This window comes from Crocodylus porosus, unplaced genomic scaffold, assembly GCF_001723895.1.
Source record: "Crocodylus porosus isolate Cpor-Errol unplaced genomic scaffold, CroPor_comp1, whole genome shotgun sequence".
NCBI classification, from domain to species: Eukaryota; Metazoa; Chordata; order Crocodylia; family Crocodylidae; genus Crocodylus; species Crocodylus porosus.
Window position 1 is genome coordinate 8183366 of NW_017728921.1, and position 18591 is coordinate 8201956.

The 18591-nt window shown below is 40.9% G+C and overlaps 1 protein-coding gene across 1 annotated transcript in view; it reads left to right on the forward strand.

The window, feature by feature from the left end:
* GLT1D1 (glycosyltransferase 1 domain containing 1) overlaps positions 1–18591 on the forward strand; it is an 87386-nt gene that overhangs the window by 30600 nt on the left and 38195 nt on the right. The window contains exons 5-6 of the mRNA XM_019539388.1: positions 3916–3952; positions 5049–5105. Of these exons, the coding sequence (XP_019394933.1) occupies positions 3916–3952; positions 5049–5105 (94 nt within the window). The remainder of the gene's footprint in view (positions 1–3915; positions 3953–5048; positions 5106–18591) is intronic.

Below are 18591 nucleotides of genomic sequence, written 5' to 3' on the forward strand. Positions count from 1 at the left end.
TTGGCAGTTTTATCACACCGTAACTATTTCCCTCCGCATTTCTTTAAATAAAAGACCATCACAAAGTATTATCAGTGGTCAGCCCTGCCCCACACACGCTCCATTTATTTTTCTATAGTATGTTCATATGGGTTTGTCAGGGTAAAACACATTCATTCACTGGAGAACCTGGAAAGGACCCCAGTTCAGCAAAGCTCTTTACCAGGTGCTTACCTTTAACCGTGTGCTTGCATCTCGTTGACTGCAGTTAACCGAGCATGTGCTTAAAAGTTTGGATGACTCTGGATGAAGGACAGAAAATGCCGAACAGAAGCTGCCCCTCCTTCCTTATTCAGGCTCCTTGCAAGGAAGGAGAAGCACCATTCTGCAAATCATATAGTCTCAGGCAAGACATCAGAGTCTCCCTGAGGATGTGTGAGAACGATTCCAGTCCCCAGACCTACTAACCTGCTTCCTTCGCAGACTGCTCCTACTACTACTTTGCACAAGGGCTGGGTAAATTAGACTTGCACCAACCATAGTACAGGCTCATATCGTTGCTTCTTTGGCATGCAATCAAGCCACTCCAATGTCCAGAAGTAGAATTTAGCTCCGTTTCCACAACAATCACATCCCACCCAAAGCTGCCAAACTGTACAATGTACAGCGATTTATTTTTGTGTAAGGATTAAATAACTTTTTCACCTACAAAGCCACATGACCTACCTCTTGTAACACACAGGGAAATATGAAATTCTCATCCTACAAGGGACAGGAGAATAAGGCTCTGAGTTTATTTCTGATCGCTCTGAGATGGAAAAGCTTTCTGTTGTATGTGAATCAGATGGAATATTTTAAAGAACAGTATTGATATAATTCCCTTCGTAAAATAAGTCTTATACAGTACATTGATATCTGTTACATTTATAATGGGTTAAATAAAGCCAGGTCCCAGTTCTGCAAGATGCCAACCAAGTACGTCCCCACAGACTCGTGCGAGTCCCACAAGCTTGGACACAGGAGAAAACGGAGTTTCAAGTCAGTCTTCAAATCAAGTTGGGCTATCTTAAAAAAATATGCTGTAGTTCAACCACAGCTATCAATCTTAATGCAGATATTACTGGGTGAATTTCATGGCCTCTGTCATGCAGGAGTTTAAACCAGACAGTTATAATGGTCTCTTATGCACTTTAAATCTGTGAAAGTATTCAGGTCCTCACAGCATCAGACGAATAACGAATGCTAACTGGCCCATTGAGTCACTAAAGTGTACATAAATACATAGACCAGGCCTTGCCATTTCATGTTACATAAACCCAGATTTATTTTTAAACAAGGGTGTCATTTTGCATGTTGAAAAAAATTAAATGAGATGATGCAATTTAAACACTTGCATTATATTGGACACTTTAAACTTCCCTTTGCATCTTATTAGAGTTTCCCTGGTTTATGTATCTTCTACTTTTCTGCAAGCCAAGTTGCAGATAAAGGGGATGTGGTCCTTTAAATAACCTTTTAAATCTAAGATCAGTGCACAGATCACTTACACATCTTGCATTAATCTTCATTTCCACCAAAATGACTATCTGATAGCATAAATGCCATGTTTGAAGTAGCGCGCTCTCCATATGTGCCATTTTAAAATCTCTCTGAGTTATTATAGAGCTTCATGAGCTATGTTCGCCCAGGTGCTATCAAATCCACAACTGATTTTGTTACAATTTTTTTTAGGTTAGTGATTTTGCACATTCACTTGATTCCTAAGTTAGCTGCCAAGCAAAGGTTATGCTAGATCCTACGGGGCTGTTGTTTCATGCCAAGTGAAAAAAATATCGAGCAAATTCAGAGCACTACACCAAATATACATAGATACATGCAATCAGGCACTTGTGAATGCCTGCGTGTGCATATTTTAGTAATACAAAATACTAGTTTTGCCCCCATTTTAAACGTGTAACTGCTCTGCATTTTTTGGTGCTCAAGTAAGATTGTTGAAGTATTTGGACTAGATCCTCTGATGGCATAAAGCCAGTGCAACACAGCTACTTGCTTTACAGAGCCGAGGACCTGGCCTTTTTGCACATGTTCGTAACAAGATGACAGTAAGGAGGAGTTTTTCAGATGCAATGAGTGCTGGTCTCACAGCTCCTCCTGAAGTCACATGGAGCTTTACCATCACTCTCAGCAGAAGCTGAGGTAAGCCTGGCCTTTGTGTCAGTACCTGGCCCAAATTTTTCGACTGCTGTAGTTCTGAAAATTGATGCATAGATTAACTAATGGCCAGTGCCCTTCCTGGTATCCTCCAGATAGTTTATGAAGTGTTTCAGCATTTGGGGGCCAAAAGCTGGATCCACATGAGTGGGCACACGTGGTTTGGGGCACCTCAAAGCCTTCTAAGTTGCCACAGAGCGCACCCGGATCCATTTGCTGTGTTGCATCCTGATATCTAAAAACACCATGGGAAAAAAAAGTGGTGCGCTGTACATGGCTACAGTGTGTGCCATCAGAAACCAGAGCCTGGCCATCTGAAGCCATGCTTTTGCTACTGGCCAGGCTCCACATGCCCAGATCGCTGCCGCTGCAGCCCCAGGAGGTCCAAAGAGCCCCAGGTGAAGCTGCCTAGGTGCTGGCCCCAGCTTCCCCTACGCGACCTGGGGCAGTTTGCCATGCACCAGAACATGTGAGCAGGGACCTGCCTGGGGACAAGCAGCACAAATATGTGCTGCTATTTGTCCCCAGGAAAATGGATGTTCCCACTCGTGGGGATATGCCCCAAAAGAGTGCTACCTTAGGATTAGATGTTATTTATTTTGCTGTATCTGACAGCAGCACAATAATAATCCATTTTGTTATGTTGACACATTCAGGCGTAATACCTCCTCTTAGGGCTTGTAGCCAGCACTTATAAGATATTTGCAATGGTGGGTTTGGGTGAACACAACATTTTCGACATACTAAAAGCACGCAGCAACCTCTGGTTGTTTCTAATGCTGTTTTGGGAATACAAAAGGGACCTGAGGATACTTCATGACTAGAGTCTCACTTGGTTGTTTTTACGACTTATATAGGATGCAGCTAACTTAGCAGCTTGAATTCCTGTGGAATCTACTGACAGAAGATGGTCTTGCAAATGTGGTGTGCGCTGACCAGCATAGCCACTCAGGAATAACCTAGAAGTGAAATTTCCAAAATCAAATCACTTTCACTCCAGAGTACCATGTCCATGCAGAGCATTACTTTGAAATTCCAGTTTTCCCAGAATAACTAATTGTTGTACTACAGCAACAGTCAATTGGATGCTTATCTTGCTGGGATCCCAGCTGACTTCCTGCCCTTCGGGCGGGGGGGCTGGACTCGAGGTCCCTTCCAGCCCTAATGTCTATGAAATCGATGAAGCTATATTGATCCCTTTCTCTATGTAGATAAGCTCATCTATAAGTGCAACACCAATCCGACAAGGTGATAGAAGTGGGTGGGCTTTGTTTTTCTTCTTCGAGAAAGGCAGTTATAGATCCATGAGTCTCTTGCTTTGAAACCAGCATTGACCCAGAATTTTTGAAACTTCAGCCTTTCTTTACTTGAAAACCGTTTTTCTAAGGCAATATTTTCCCTTTCGATACAACAGTGGATTAATGGATACTAGAAATGTCACTGGTGCAAGTCGAAAGTATGCTTTATACTAACCTGGTAATTGTACCAAATTACAAAATTAGTTGGTTCACATTGTACATATTGATTAAACCCAATTTAAATCACTGATCATGTTGTGGTTTTGACCTTGCAAAAATGTTCCTTTCTAATGGTCTCTTTTGCTGTATATTACTGATCAGGCAACTATTATAGCTGAACATATTAGTGACCTAGATTTTTTTTCTGCAACTAAATGTTTTTTATTATAAGCAATCAAATTTACTTTTCTTCCTCCTTCCTTTGAAGCCCTATGCTGGGAGCAAAATATGCGTCCAGACTCAAGGTAAGAGCTTTCAAGTGTTCAGTCCAGTATGTGCTTGCTTTGAATCTTGCTACTTACTACTCTCGTGATGCTTATCTCCATGCATTTTTCTGGTGAAACAGATATTTTTTCCTGAAACAGACATCTAGACTGAAATCCCACCTCCACTAAAGAACATGAGACTTTTACTATATATATGGCCCTTATCCAAATCTGGCTGAAGGCAATGAGCTTTGCATCAGACTCTTGAAACCTGACTTTTAAAAAAAGTGACGAGTGTCCCTTTCTTAAAGCTCGGGCCACCATGAGGCCCCAGTGTCTTGAATCAGGTTCCTGAGAAATCAGTATCAGAAATCAGCAATCAGAAATCAGCATTGGAAATCAATATTTGCTTTTGAAAATTTTGGCCACACAAATAGTACAGGGAATATGAACTAGATGTTTGCAGAGCGCTATATACCTATCTGAGGTTTTCTGGGTGATAGTTAGCAACAAATAAAATCTGATTTACCATTTTAAATGTAGCTGCTTCAGTGTCTGATATTTGTTTCATATACCTAAAATACCCAGTTTTCTAAGGTGAAAAGTATAACATTTTGCATATTTAACTTGGGCCTTCTAAGGTAACAATTTAATTTTCAAAATGTTTATGATTGGGTTATAGTTTAGTAAGTGGTAAAATAGGAGTATTGCCATTTAATAGTTTAATCTCACATTAAAGGATTGGGGTTTGATGCTCTGTCCCATATCTTGGTGTTTGCTTTGGGATAGATCTAAGAAATTCTCACCGTCAGGTAAGATTTGCATTGATGGAAGTGGGCACATAGCTCCTTTGACTTCTGCAGAGTTATACCTTCAGATGGGAATTGGCCCAAGGTGCAGATATCGATACTTAAACTAGAACAGCATTTTATGTAGAATCAAGTTGAACATTACAAAAAAATCCATTCACGCAAGGGATTAAGGGAGGGAAGGGAAGAGCTTGACATGGGAGCAAGTGAAACTGGAATTTAGTGTTTGACAGAGCAGTTGTTGCTCCAAACAAGATTTCAGGAATCGTTGTTCTGCTACCCTTCGTCAAGTAAACCATGTTGCCCCTTTCTTTTCTTGAATTTAGGCATTAAGACCACACCCAGTACAATGTTTAACTGGAAGAGATTTCTACAAAATGCAGGTAAAACTTCTCTATTTCTGAATCAAGCGTACGCAGATCATAGCTCTCAAACTGCAATTAACACTGTTCTGTATCAGGATTCCTAATACGTTTAAATGACTTTTCTTTGCCTTTATTCTGCACGGGAACTTAAAACGTGTACACCGACAGATTGCATAGTACAATAGTTTAATGCTCATAAAAGTGAAGGATTAACAGCACCGATTCGATTCAGACAGAGTAGTAAGTCACAAGTCAGACTTCTTCTCGTTTCTGGCCGTGAACTCCAAGGCCTGGGCTTTGGCGGTGTTGAGACTGACGCCCACTTCAAATTGCACTGGAGGATGAAGCGGCCATGAGGTGTGCGCAAGTGTCCTTGGAAAGTCGACTACGAGTGTCATTCATTTCATTCATGCCCAAGGATAGGTTTCTGAGCATGCTTGTGATACACAGCCATAGGACGGAGACTGAGCGTGTCTTTGACGTAAGAGTAGGCTAGTGCATCAGGAGTAGCACTTCAGACTTTTCCATTTTTGTCCCAACGAGGACCCCACAGCTTCCAAATTGGGAGTTCAAATAGAGTTCAGTGGTGGTGCTGATGCGATAGGTGGCCTTGCTTTGGAAACTGCCAAGAGGATGTTAGGCATGCTTCTTTAAAAATGATATGGGCAGACGCTGCATTGCCACTAGCCTGCCTGGCAGTCCTCCTGGGCCTCGTCTGGTTCATTTTGAGTTGAAACCTGATTTCCAAACAAGAAAGATTTTTGTCTTCTTCATAAATTAATAAAAGTCTTTTAAATATGGAATGAGGGCACGGACCAGCTTCTGCTGAAACTGGGAGGAATTTAGCTGACTTATTTCAATGACAGCAGATTCATATTCTTGGGACCTGATCGAAGAACTCAAGGATGATCTGCTTTTTTTTAATTATTATTATTATTATTATTATTATTAATTCTCCCCAGAAAAATCTGAATGAAACAGTTTCCAATATGTCAAAATGGAATAATTTTTCAGAAATGTAATTTTGATGATCTGGCAGGGAGATTTCCATCAGAAACCTTCCAGCCTGCCTACTCAGTTCCTTAATATTTTGCTAAACTGGGAGCTTTGGAGCTTGAGAGCTGGTACTTCTAGGGTTTCTGGGTCCCCCATTAATCTAGCAGAGGGGCTGTGGAAGCTGACCCTCTTTGCATCCTCTGCTGCTTTCAGTCTGACTGCCGTAGAGCCCCATGAACACCGTGAGCTGGCATTGAGAGGCCGGTTATTCTGAAATACTTGATCAGGACGGGTTTCCCATTGTGCACTGTATAGATTCAATCCTTGGCCTGAAGGGCTTTCTAATGAAGGGGAGGGGCTGGAAACAACATACAACCAGACATGTGTGCCAGCCACAGCATGATGAATAGCAAAGGCCTTTTTAAGTTGCTTATCTAATTGATTGGCCACAATGTCCAGTTAGTTAATATGCCTATCCTACATTTAACAAGGGAGCACAGTGAGTCCTTTGCGGCCTCAGTTGAACAGTAAATATAAATACTTAAAAAATTAGTTATAGTTACTGTAGCTTGAAAATTGATTTTTTCCCTTCTCAAATTGAAACACAAAAACACTCCCAGTTTTCAACTAAGAATAGATGTTTCACTAAAAAGCTAGAAACTTTTAAGTGAAATATGTATACAAAACAGACAAGACTCAGCTCAGTGTTTGCATAACCCCTTCCTGCCTCACTCCCCTTCATCATTTATTCTTTTACTAATATTAGGAACTCGGCTCATCTACATGTGCCAATTTAAGGCTCTTTAGTCTGATTTAAGGTGCATTCAGGGCACACATCTACACATGTGCACCCTTAATGCATCTTAAAAATGGCGATTTTAGGCTATTCATGTCTAAATTTGATACCTGCAAAAGCAGGTATTAAATTTAGGCACAGATCGACAAAGCACCTTAACGCATATATAGATGCACTAAGGCGCATTAACGCTGTACATGTCGACTGATTTGGGACTAACTTCAGTCCCAAATAGGTCTACACACTGTGTTAATGCACCTTAGCACGTGCACATGTAGATGTGTGCCCAAGTCACCTTAATGCACATTGGCCTAATACACATTACGTATAGGTGCACTTAAAACCACATGTAGACATGCCTACAGGATGGTATATTGTAAACTCAGATCAAGTATTCATACAACCAACATAGAAAAACGTGCATTGCCCTTTGGTTGGGTGGAAAGCATCCACGCATAAATAATAAGAAAGATAAATAAAGCTTCCTTCCTCTTTACTGAGATCCTCCGAAATACCTTCACAAAGTGGTTATTTTTGCAGTAGCAGTTACTGGCATATTCTGGTGTAGAATTTGTGTAGCTCCATTGAATAAAGGGGAGCCAGTTTATACCACCTTTGATTCTGGCCTCTTAATCTTTCAGTTAGAAGGGTCTCTCGGTGTGTTGCTGGACTGCTAAATGCGAGGGGATCTAAAACTAGTGGAGGAGCACAAGCAGCAGATGCAGGATAAACATTGCCAGCAGGAAAGGAAAAAGCAGCCAACGTTTCTGTGCACAGGGAAAGTGCAGAAACACAGGCCGCAGCATTTCACTCGCTGTGCCCAGTGACTTGGGGGAACATTTATGAAGAATAGCCTCCACTCCCCCGAGAGAAATGGGGGCCTTTGGATTGTAACATGCCATGCATAAATATGTGCCTTGGACGGTATACAGTAACCCAGGCAGGTTTTAATAGAGATGCGACAAAATCCTGACGCAGCTTCCCCACACAGTCATATTTGGCACCCTCGGTGGAGGACGTTCAGCAGTCCCCAAACAAATGGTGGTCTGTGGCAATCGCCCTTCCTGCCTTCCGTATCCGTGTCCCTAGCCACGCCAAAGTAGGCTCAGTCAAGGACTTGGAGCTGCAGAGCGAGCTGGTGAACCCCAGCACCAAAGCACAGAGGTGATGCCTTAGCTCTTAGGAAAAAAAGGCCTCTATTTGCCCCTAGAATGGCACATCCATTGGGGGGGGAGCTATTTTCAAAAAGCTATGGGATGTCAGTAACAGCGTAATTGTTAAAGCTGCTTTTCCAAACAGGAACAATTTCCAGGCATTTTACCTTGGATTTTTTTTTTTTTTTTAGCTTCACATTCATCAATCTGATCCCTGATAGTACAGCCATTCCCTCCATTACAAATGAACCCACACTATTCAACTGCTTTATCACATCAGTAAATGTGTGTCATTATTCAGAACCAGTGTCCAATTTTAAATTGAGCATTGTGGGGTTATTTCATTCTCAGTAAATCATAGCACACAAGCACAGTGCCATGAAGATTAATAATTTTCAGAAGTGGAATGATTTGTCACTCGCTACCACGGCCCCAGCAGTGATTGGATCCTGTGTCTGACCATTTTGTGATTAAAGGAACAGTCGTCAGATTGGGGGAGCTCTCCCTACAATGCATGTTATGGGGAAGATTAGACAGGTTTATCCTAATGCACACTAATGCAAAAGTACCAAATAATTCACGATGTACAGAAAAGCAAACAAAAACGTGACATGTGCTGTTAAATAATGGCTTGAAAATTGACATAAAATTATTCAGTATGAATGGGGTTGTACGACCTAGTGTCTTATCTCATTTGTTTCATCAGTCCTGTTCTGCTTTTCATCGCCTGAGATGGGCTGCAGTTCTTTGCAACGCTCCCTGCCTCTTCCCCTCCCCATGCCCTGGCAGCATTTAGAAATGCTCATCTTTACAAGGGGAGGTGGGGTTGCTTGTTGGCTTTCCATGACTGCTGGAAAATACCAAAGGGCTGGGAGTCAAAGTTGCTTTTCTTGGGGTTTGCAGGTGCTAGAAGTATTCATTTAAATTCAGAAGTCTAGGGAACTTGTGACAATAAGCAGAAAATAATGAAACCGTGGCAGGGGCACTCTTTTCCTCAAAAGTCCATATGATTTTGCTAGAGTATGCCCACTCTCCTCTATAACTGGATTATCTTGAGTTTTATGCCCAAACCAGATTAATCTGGCATCAGCTCAAACCAGGACAGCTAGATGCCCCTGAAAATCAGAACCTATACCCTCTCGAGTCATACACCATCCTAAATCAGTGGATCCTTTTGGAAATGTTCATCTTATTCCAACTTGGTGCTGAATTCGTCAACCACAGTGATGCCATATATGTCTATATTGAATCAGGTCAAACAGAATCACAGTTCAGATAGCCCTTTGAAATCAGTCTGACAAGTCCTGGACTGAAGTAGACCTTTACTCTTAATTTCTTCCAGCACACAAGCAAAATCTAAGGAAAGCAGACTGAGTAGCAGATTTCAGTGAACAATTTCTAAAGTTAATATAAATGATTTTTGAGAACAGTGTCATGGACATAATATTTTTATTTTTTTTTCAAAATTTGTGTTTTCAGTGCAAGATAGGCACAGCTCAGGGAATCAGTATTTTGCTGTATAAGGCTTCATGAAAAACATCTACAGTGCAAAGGTAATGCTTGCTTAGAATTAGCACCTAATCTTCTGGCTGAGGTACTTTCATCAGCTCAGGCTCACAAAGTATTTCCTTGGTTACAGTCACAAAAGGGGAGCTTTCAAAATTGATCAGCTTTTATTTGTCGTCAGCTCTTTTTGGATTTGTCCCACGGTAGAGGGAGAGAGACTGCAGAGATCCGAAAGGCTAACCAAAAACTACATAGCCAGCCCTAGAGGTTGACTTAAAGAAACTGGAAGATGGAAGATGATTGCCTTTGAGACAGATTTCTTTGAGAGAGAAGTCTCCGTGTTTAGGCTGTTTGTTTCGTCGCGATCAGAGCTATTCAGGGGAAGTTCTGTAGTCTGCGTTACAAAGGAGGTCAGGCTAGATGACCGCAACAGCCCCCATCTAATCTAGGAATCTGTCGCAAGCATAATGAGTCTGTAGTTTGAGGTGTCTGTTTGTAGACTTCAGACCCACTTAGACTTTGTTGGGAATAACAAGATAATCTCTATGCCTGTAAAATCCAAGTTTGTTGTCCTCTAATACCTCTTACGGAGGACAGATTGCCACTTCAGAACACAGGGACCAGGCCAGCACCCATTTACTTTGATGGAAAGGATTGATTTCAATGGGAATGGGATTGGCTTCCTAAGACCAAAATGAGAGCCCATAAGAACACTTATTGGAACTCATCTAATTCAGAAGAGTGGAAAACTAATGAAGTCTAGACACCGATCAAAAAACAGAAATCGGTTTCGATTCCAAGCCGATCAGAAAGATGAACCAGTACTATAAATTATCCAGGAAGGTCCCATGGGGTTTTAGGAACAGGTGCCACTATATGCTTAAACAAGAAGTGTGAAACTTGCTCTTAGAAGATAACTTTCTTTGTCCAGATTAATTTCTGAACATAGTTTTGCTAAGAAAAGATTGGAAGCAATCAACTGGAAGCAGGATTTTTTTGCGTGCTTGCTTTTTAATATCTGTTAGCAATAAAGGTGTGTAGAAATATTGAACCATCTGATAGAAGTGTTTTTTGTGATGGGATTTCTCCAGGTGAGGGGCCTGCTGTAATGAGATCCTCAGTTCTTTTGGCTTATGTTGACTTTGCTGAAGCTAACAGGAGCTGAGATTAATGCTGAATGGAAATGTCCTGTAGTAATTAATTCTATTTGCAATTAACTTTTCCATGGATACAATAGAATTTTCCTTTTTTTTTTTCATTTTGGGGAAGAGAATCACTTTGTAGATTAGGGCCCTGATTCATCGAAGCACTTTAGCATATATTTAAAGTTATGCACATTCTTATGAAGTATACGTCTGGATACAGATTCGACTATGTTAATGTTGCCTTAATTCTGTTTGCAGTTAAGTCAGCGGGGTTTCCTCTCTTGCCTTCAAGTATAGCAGCTTCAGGATTAGCACAAAATAAGGGAGAACTGTTAAGCTTGTGTGCATGACACCATTGTTTAATATTATCATAGCAAGCAAAATAGTGAACTTAGCTGGACTGAGTAGCTCAAGAGTTTTCAAATTCTGAAGAGTTGGCTTGTGAGAAAAGTAGATAAAAGATAAAGGTGGGGGGGAGTTTAAGTGACTTAAAACAACAAAACTCTTAGTGATATGAACCAAAAAAAGGAATTAAGTGATCTGTTGTATAACATTTCTAACATGTGGATGAAGACAGAAATTTAAGCAGAGTTGAAGGTCTGACTTGGAATGTCAAAGCCGTATTCCAGGGTTGGACAAAGTTACCTAGGATTCAAAGTCTGGAAGATGAAATAACGATCTGAGACAGAGGCTAATACCTCAGCTAGAAACCTGTAGACATCTTTTTGTCTGAGATCAGTTAATCTGAGGGACCTGAACCTGTTTAGCCTCAGCAAGAGGAGGCGGAGGGGGGACCTGGTGGCTGCCTACAAACTCATCAGGGAAGATCAGCATCAAATAGGAAGAGCCCTTTTCTCCCCAGCACCACCTGGGGTGACAAGGAACAATGGTAATACGCTGATGGAGAACAGGTTTAGGTTAGAGATCAGAAGGCAATATTTTACAGTTAGGGTGGCCAAAATCTGGAACCAACTTCCCAGGGAAGTGGTCCTCACCCCTACCTTGGCCAAATTCAAGAAGAGGTTGGATAATCACCTGTCTGGGGTCTTGTGAACCCAGCATTCATTCCTGCCTGTGGCAGGGGGTCAGGCTAGATGATCTGTTCAGGTCCTTCCTGACCCTAGCTGCTATGAAACTATGAAACTATAATCCTTTGAAATGGGTAGCAGGCAGATAATATACAATTTTCAAGAGAAATAAAAATCTTGGGGTGGTTCAAAGTGAACAGACAGGAGGACAGGAGAGGTAATACAACCTCAGCATCTGGTCATAGCTTAGCAATTGCTTCTCAACAAAAGAAAAGTCAGTTGGGTTATCCGTAATCATGTGGACCTGCTGTAGTGATACTGAATACAACTGAATATCTAGGTGAATGCAACTGAAAATGTAGCTGGAGTTAGTTGGAAAACTTCCTCCAGGGGTGGATTGCCCCTAACCTACTATTTGTAAAAAAACCAGCTTGATTGCTTATAGACAGGGTTTGCTTGCATTAATAGACAACCTTGTGTCATAAATAAGTATAAATTATTTAAATGAATGAGCACAATAGCAATATGCTTGTTAAAAATACATTGCATTTAACCTGTAATATGGATATGTTTAAATCTTCAACTATAGAAGGGATAAAACAAGTGGGGGGGGGGGGGTTTGTGGGTGTTGAAATCTTTAAATCCTGTCCAAAATCATATTCTGTGGATGTATTTCACAAATGCAGCTATGAAAACCTTAAATAGGAAAATTGCTGTATTTTCTTTAGTTGAACAAACAGTGAGAAAATAGGTCACTCAAGATAAGATGTTCTTAAGCTTGCATCCTTACCTCTAGCAAGTCAGTGTTTAATATCACTAAGTCACACAGAAGCCTGCAGCATTTGAGTAAGATTAAAGATTTTCAGGAAACATTTTTGTACTATTTATCTAAAATTGCTCTAATTTTTTTTTTTTTTTTTTGGTGATTGTACAAATTTGGAAGCTGCTAGATTCATCTGCTAATTTCAAGTCCCTTTTAAGTGATGGGGGTACTATTTACTCAAAAATACTGCCATCAATAATGTTTCCAAAATTATTTTGGACATGCTAGTTTGTTCATTGCCTAGTTATGCTGTGCTGGCACCCTACTAGAGCTTATTTTCGAAGCCCCGTGCGTAGCGCACTATGTTTTATCTAGGGCAAGGTAGCACACCAAACTGAAACTGCGATTTCTCTCTCAGCGGGGAGGTTATAGGAATACATTCAAAACCTGAAGCTTTTATTGAGTTAAGCATTATAATAAATAACCCAATGAAAATGGTATTGGTTGTTTTAATATTTAATTCAATAAAACCACTGTGTCGATTCTCCATTTATTTCAGGCTTCCTTAGACACCAAGTTTGCAAAAGAACCCTGCAGCGGTGGTACGTAACGTCACCATAGCACTCGTCAGAGCAGGAGCTGAAGGGTTGGGGCTAAACTAGTGACAAGGAGAGTTTGGTAGCTAGGTTGAGGCTGTCGGGATTGGCTTTTTTTCCCTCATTTCTCTTGGGTTGACTTTTCTTTACCTAACGTATATTACTGTGCAGGTTGCTTCTGAAGCAAGCGCTGCAGAGACCAGCATGTCTTGTCACCTGCATTGATCATATGCACTAGGGGCTAGAGCAGCCGAAGAGCCTCACTTTTTTAGGCTTGTGCCTTGGAGAGATGCTGGGACGGCTGAGCCCCACCAAAAGGGAGGTCGTTGTGGCCATGTGCATCTAGGCACCTGAGAAACCTGAATGATGGAAACTCGGGCATCTACAGTCCGCAGGCACCCAAGGATTCAGGGGCGGGTTTTGAGGATTGCACTGGTGGACGGGGGAGGCCCTAAATTCCCTCTCAGGTCAGCTTGAGGCACCTGATTTCTGTTGTGCCTCTGGGCTCAGTCAGCCAGTCCTAGAAAATGGAAAAGTTCTTGCCTGATCTTATATATTAAAAGATTAAAGAAAGACCCAACATTTAGCAACTTGAAAATTAAACTTGTATTGTGTGCATATTCACTCCTGCAGTTAACCACTGTTTAACTACTTGGTACTAACCAAAGTACTTCTGTGCAAAGTACTTCTGTGCATTACACAGAATTTATTATTTCTGTCCCAGTTACGAAGCAGTCACCAAGCAAACTAGATTTCCTAGGGAATATCTTAATAAAAGCAGTTACTTTGACTGAGGCCGTAGCAACATGAAAACCTGCACCAGCTGAACTGGCTCAAACCCCTGTGTGGACACACACTTTTGGTTTGAGTTTCAGTTTGGCTTAGGCCTGCTCCTAATCAACCTAAATTCAACAGAAATAAGTACAGCCAAACCTGAAATAAGCACATTCATGCAGCCCTTTGCTCTCCTTTAATTAAATTATCGTACATTTTCACCTTAGAGAAATGAATGCGACTATATGAAGACTAACCTTAAGACTCTGATCATGGCCCATCTCAGAAATGGGCCCCAGTGACATATTCTGTAATTGCACTGGGAGATGAAATTGAGGAGATGCGTGCAAGAAGACAAGAGCCGTTTTCTAATGAAGTCTGGTGTACTTGTATATAATTCAGTCATTAATAAATGATTATCCACAACTGGCAGTGTCAGTACAAAAGGGACAGAAGTGAGGATTTTTAAATACACACATCCTATTTCCTATAACTAAATGAACATACAGCTTAGTGGCAAAAATGATGATGACCTGTAAATTTCAGCTAAATCGTGAGCCCTTCGTAATGTTATTCATAGATTTAAGCATATTAAAAAAAAAAATTCTGAAGACATTCAACTCCTCCTGCAATTTGAATTTTAAAAATGGCCAAGCTGGTTGTGGTTTAATTTTCCTGGCTTTTCTTTAATGTAGTATTATTTCTAAAGAGTCTCTTAAAGCTTAGGCTACGTGCATTTACACATGAGCCTTTGCAAAGGGAAGACAAAATGCAGTTTTGCTGGACTTTGGGAAAAGGTCATTTTCTTGTGCCATACTATAATGGATTTTTCTGCTTTCATGGCAGCAAAATAAAGAGAGAATTATCTTGATGCTAACATTTCATATTTTTTGCAAGAAAAAGCATACCAGCTAACAATTAATAGGCCAAGTTTGTGGAATTTAATAGAATGTGATGGCTTTTTTTTTTTAAATTTCCTTCCCATTTCCCAAAAATGTTAGTTTAAAATCAGTGAAGGTATTGGCCAAAAGAGATTTGAAAGCCCAAGGGACCCAAAAGACCAAATGAATCCGGGCATCTAGAAAGCATTGCCCAGCGCACGTGTGCATGCACACATACACATAGCGCTTCCCCCTTGTGAACTTTCAAACCCAGATGCATCACCCCATAGCATGGGATGGGAATGCTACGCGATGTCCATTCAAGTCCCTCTGGCACGCCTGCAACACCTGCCAATAATGGTGCCAACTGCAATGATAGTGCTGATGCCTTTCCACTAAGACACTGGACTGAACACAGACGCTTTAAACAGCCGTCATATCCAGGCCACCTCATCTGAATTTGAACAAATGACTTCAAGGGAAAATGGTCTCATCCCAGAGCATCCAGAAGTATCCCATCCAGAATACTTTAGGCAGTCATCTCTTTGTTACTGCTTCTTAAAATGTCGTCTTATTTTCATGGGGTTTTTTAAAATTCTAACTAGATGCTCTGACCTCAGGGGAAACGTTGGAAAGCATTCTGTTTTAGGAACAATTTTACCCGTGCAATGTAGGTATTTTACTTTGTTTGCTCTTTATTAAGAAGGACATTGTACAAATACAGGAACCTAGCTTTTAAGACTGTTCACCTGCTCCTGCCTTTTTATCTCCCGGTGCAATTATGAAATATTCCATTAGGACTCCATTCTGAAGACATAATTCTCCGTCAGTGACATTTCAGCTGATTGCTGTGAAAATGATTGAGGCGGCAAACATAGGTTTATACTTTCAGATGAGGGGGGAAAAAAACACTGTGGGAGCCAGTGAACTCTCAACAAAAATACAAGGACCTTATTTTTGTGCAGAAATTCTGACAAAAGCTCTTGCCAAAACTTTGTTTCTCCATAATCTGTGGCCTTTATAAACTTCTTACTCTTTCATAATAGCTTTCATCTGAGCATTACAAATCACTTTGCAAAAAATTAATCAGCCTCATAACTTCCTTTGAACTAGGTAGGCATTATACCCATTTCATTGATAAATGGGTATATAGACAGGCTGTAACATAGGACTTTCTAGGTCAGGCAGTGAATCATAATCACAGCCAGGGACAAAACAAGAGTCCCAATCCTTAATCCTGTTTATCTGTTTGACAGCTTTCTCCGGCCAAATTCTCTGCTAAGGGAACTCCACTAACACCGGTAGTTATAACAGAAAAGCATTTGGCCTCCTCTGACATAGCGCACTTAATGCTCCGAAAAGGGGCTGTAATATCGGTGTCCCGGGATTCTGTGTTTATTCCCCGTCAGTAACTCAATATAAATTGTGTTTGCCTTAAAAAATGGTGTTGTGAGCTCGGCAGAGGTTCAGCAATACACGTTCTGCAGGTCAAGTTCAATGCTCAGCTACATCTCTGCAACCCTTTCTGAAAGGCAGTGGGTTATAACTGAGAACTTAATTTTTCTGGGTAGGATACACACGCCAGAAAACAATCTAACTCACCCTCCCAAATCCTTTCCTGCCGCAGCACTAGTAGGAGAAAAAAAACAGCACACCTTTTTGTCACTGCAGCAAGGTGGTGACGCATTAAAAACACCCAACAAGTAAATGTGTTGAAAGTACCATTTATGCATCTTTCCTTTTCTGTATGGAGTCGCATGCATATTAAGCGCAGTTGATTTCTATTGAAGGGCAATGCTGCAGCAAAAATCCAGAATGGGAAGCGCCCATTTAAGCTCAAGAAAAAAATAAAAATAAAGCTCTCTCCTGTCAGGTGCCAATTTCCGCATAGCTGACAGGGCCATAGCACCTAAAAAAGTGGGTTTTGCCTTTACTGTGTCATTAATGTGCTCCCTCTTGAGTATCTTGCAAGGCCAAATCATGAGTGAGAATGTTGCAATGATTGGTTTCTCGTACAGATAGCTAGAGTTTGTTTTTCACAGCAGGGGCTCCAAGAAGTCTTGAGAAAGCACTGGGAGGTGAAAACCTGATAGAAGCATTATTCAGATGTGTAAATTTAACCATCTTCAACGAATAAATAGAAAGGCAAGAGAGACAAATGTTGCTTAAGTCTAAAGGCAAGCAAGCCCAGACTGGAACAGAATACTCTTCCAGCAATAGGTATTGTCTGTGATGCTTCTGCAAAGCTATCTCTTTTTGTGGGGTTTTTTTTATGTCCCTAAGTGGATTAAACCTGGTCATAAAAATGAATTAGCCAATGCCTGAAATCTAGTGCACACAATAAAATGAAAATGTATACCTGACTCCTGCCTTGTTAAACTGAATGGTAGTGGCAAATAGCTCCTCTCCCAAATAGCTCTTTTCAGATTTCTGGGGGGAGATAGAATTGGTCGTGTGGCTTCAGACCTGCGGTCCACATAGGTCAGTGGCATGTCTCTGACAGCGGATAGTATCAGAAGCTCCTGAGAATGGTGCAACAAAACCCCATTGTTAGGGGACTGCAAGGGTGGTATTATTCCAAAGCCGGTCAAAGGGAGTCACTAAACTAAAATCTAGTAGAAGTTGGAAATAAAAACCCCCTCCTTTACCTGGGAGTCAAAATGATTAGAAGTCTAGAAAATGCGAAGAAAGGTTGGAAGAACTGAGATGTTTTGGCTAAGGGAAGAGAAGACCGAAGGGTGGATTTAATAACCTTCAAATATGAAAAGGATTTATTATAGAGGACAATTGTGTTTTGTCCATTGCTTTGTGGGTAGCACGAGCGGGAATGGATTTAAATTGCAAAAAGGGAGTTATAGGCTGGATAGTAGGAAGAACCTTCCGAGTGGTCAAGCAGTGGAACAAGGTTACCTTCTGCCAGTTTATAAATGCAAGTTAGACAAGCTTGTGCCAGGTTGGTGTAGATAGAGATCCTTCTGCTTTGGGCAGAGGGTTAGACTAGAATATCTTGCAATGTCCCTGCCAGCGCTGCTTTTCTAGAAAGGTTTTAGGGCACCACCAAACTCTTCTCCATCACAGGGAAGCCCGTAAACAGGACTGTCTCAAGATTTTGTCCCTTCCCTACAAAAGCCATCCATGCCCTGACTCCTTTAAAGCCAAACAATGCCTCCGGGAATAACCTGCCAGTAGAAGTGGATCCTGGAGGTCTGCTGAAACATAATTCAGCTGGTATGTTTCTGTAAGTAAAATTCAGAGTAGTTTTATTATGTTGCCCTGCAGGATTCCAGTAAGATAAATTAGACAGTGTGCAGGTAAGAGCTTCTGTAATACTGCAGTGTCACACATTCAGCTTTGAAGAGATAGCTTTAAATATTGGTAGAATTGGGGGAAATTATTTCACAATTCTAAATGCTATTTAGGATTTACAGTGGGCCTGATGGAGAGCTGTGAAGTATTTGTCTGATGCATTGAGGTTGTCTGGCACCTACTGAAGGGTCAGTGAGCCCCTTGCAGCACTTTACATCCATTATCTAATTAAACACATTAAAATGAAAAGACAGATTTACCGAATGAAAAATGCAAAGAGAAAGGAAGAAAAGTTGTATCAAATCTACAGGATATTATGCTATAATCAAGGCTAGCAGGCCTGTATAATCTATAAGATTCTTCATAACTTGGGGTATTATCTTCACACTCACAACAGCAGTGATCAAGATACTCGTTATTGTTTGACTGAACTTGTAGTGTCAACCTCGCATCCTAATCTACAGCAGCCAGAGGCAAAGCGTATCAGGAGGTAGCAAGAACATCATCTAAACTGAATACCTGAAATTTTTATTTATTTATGTATTTATATATAAATATA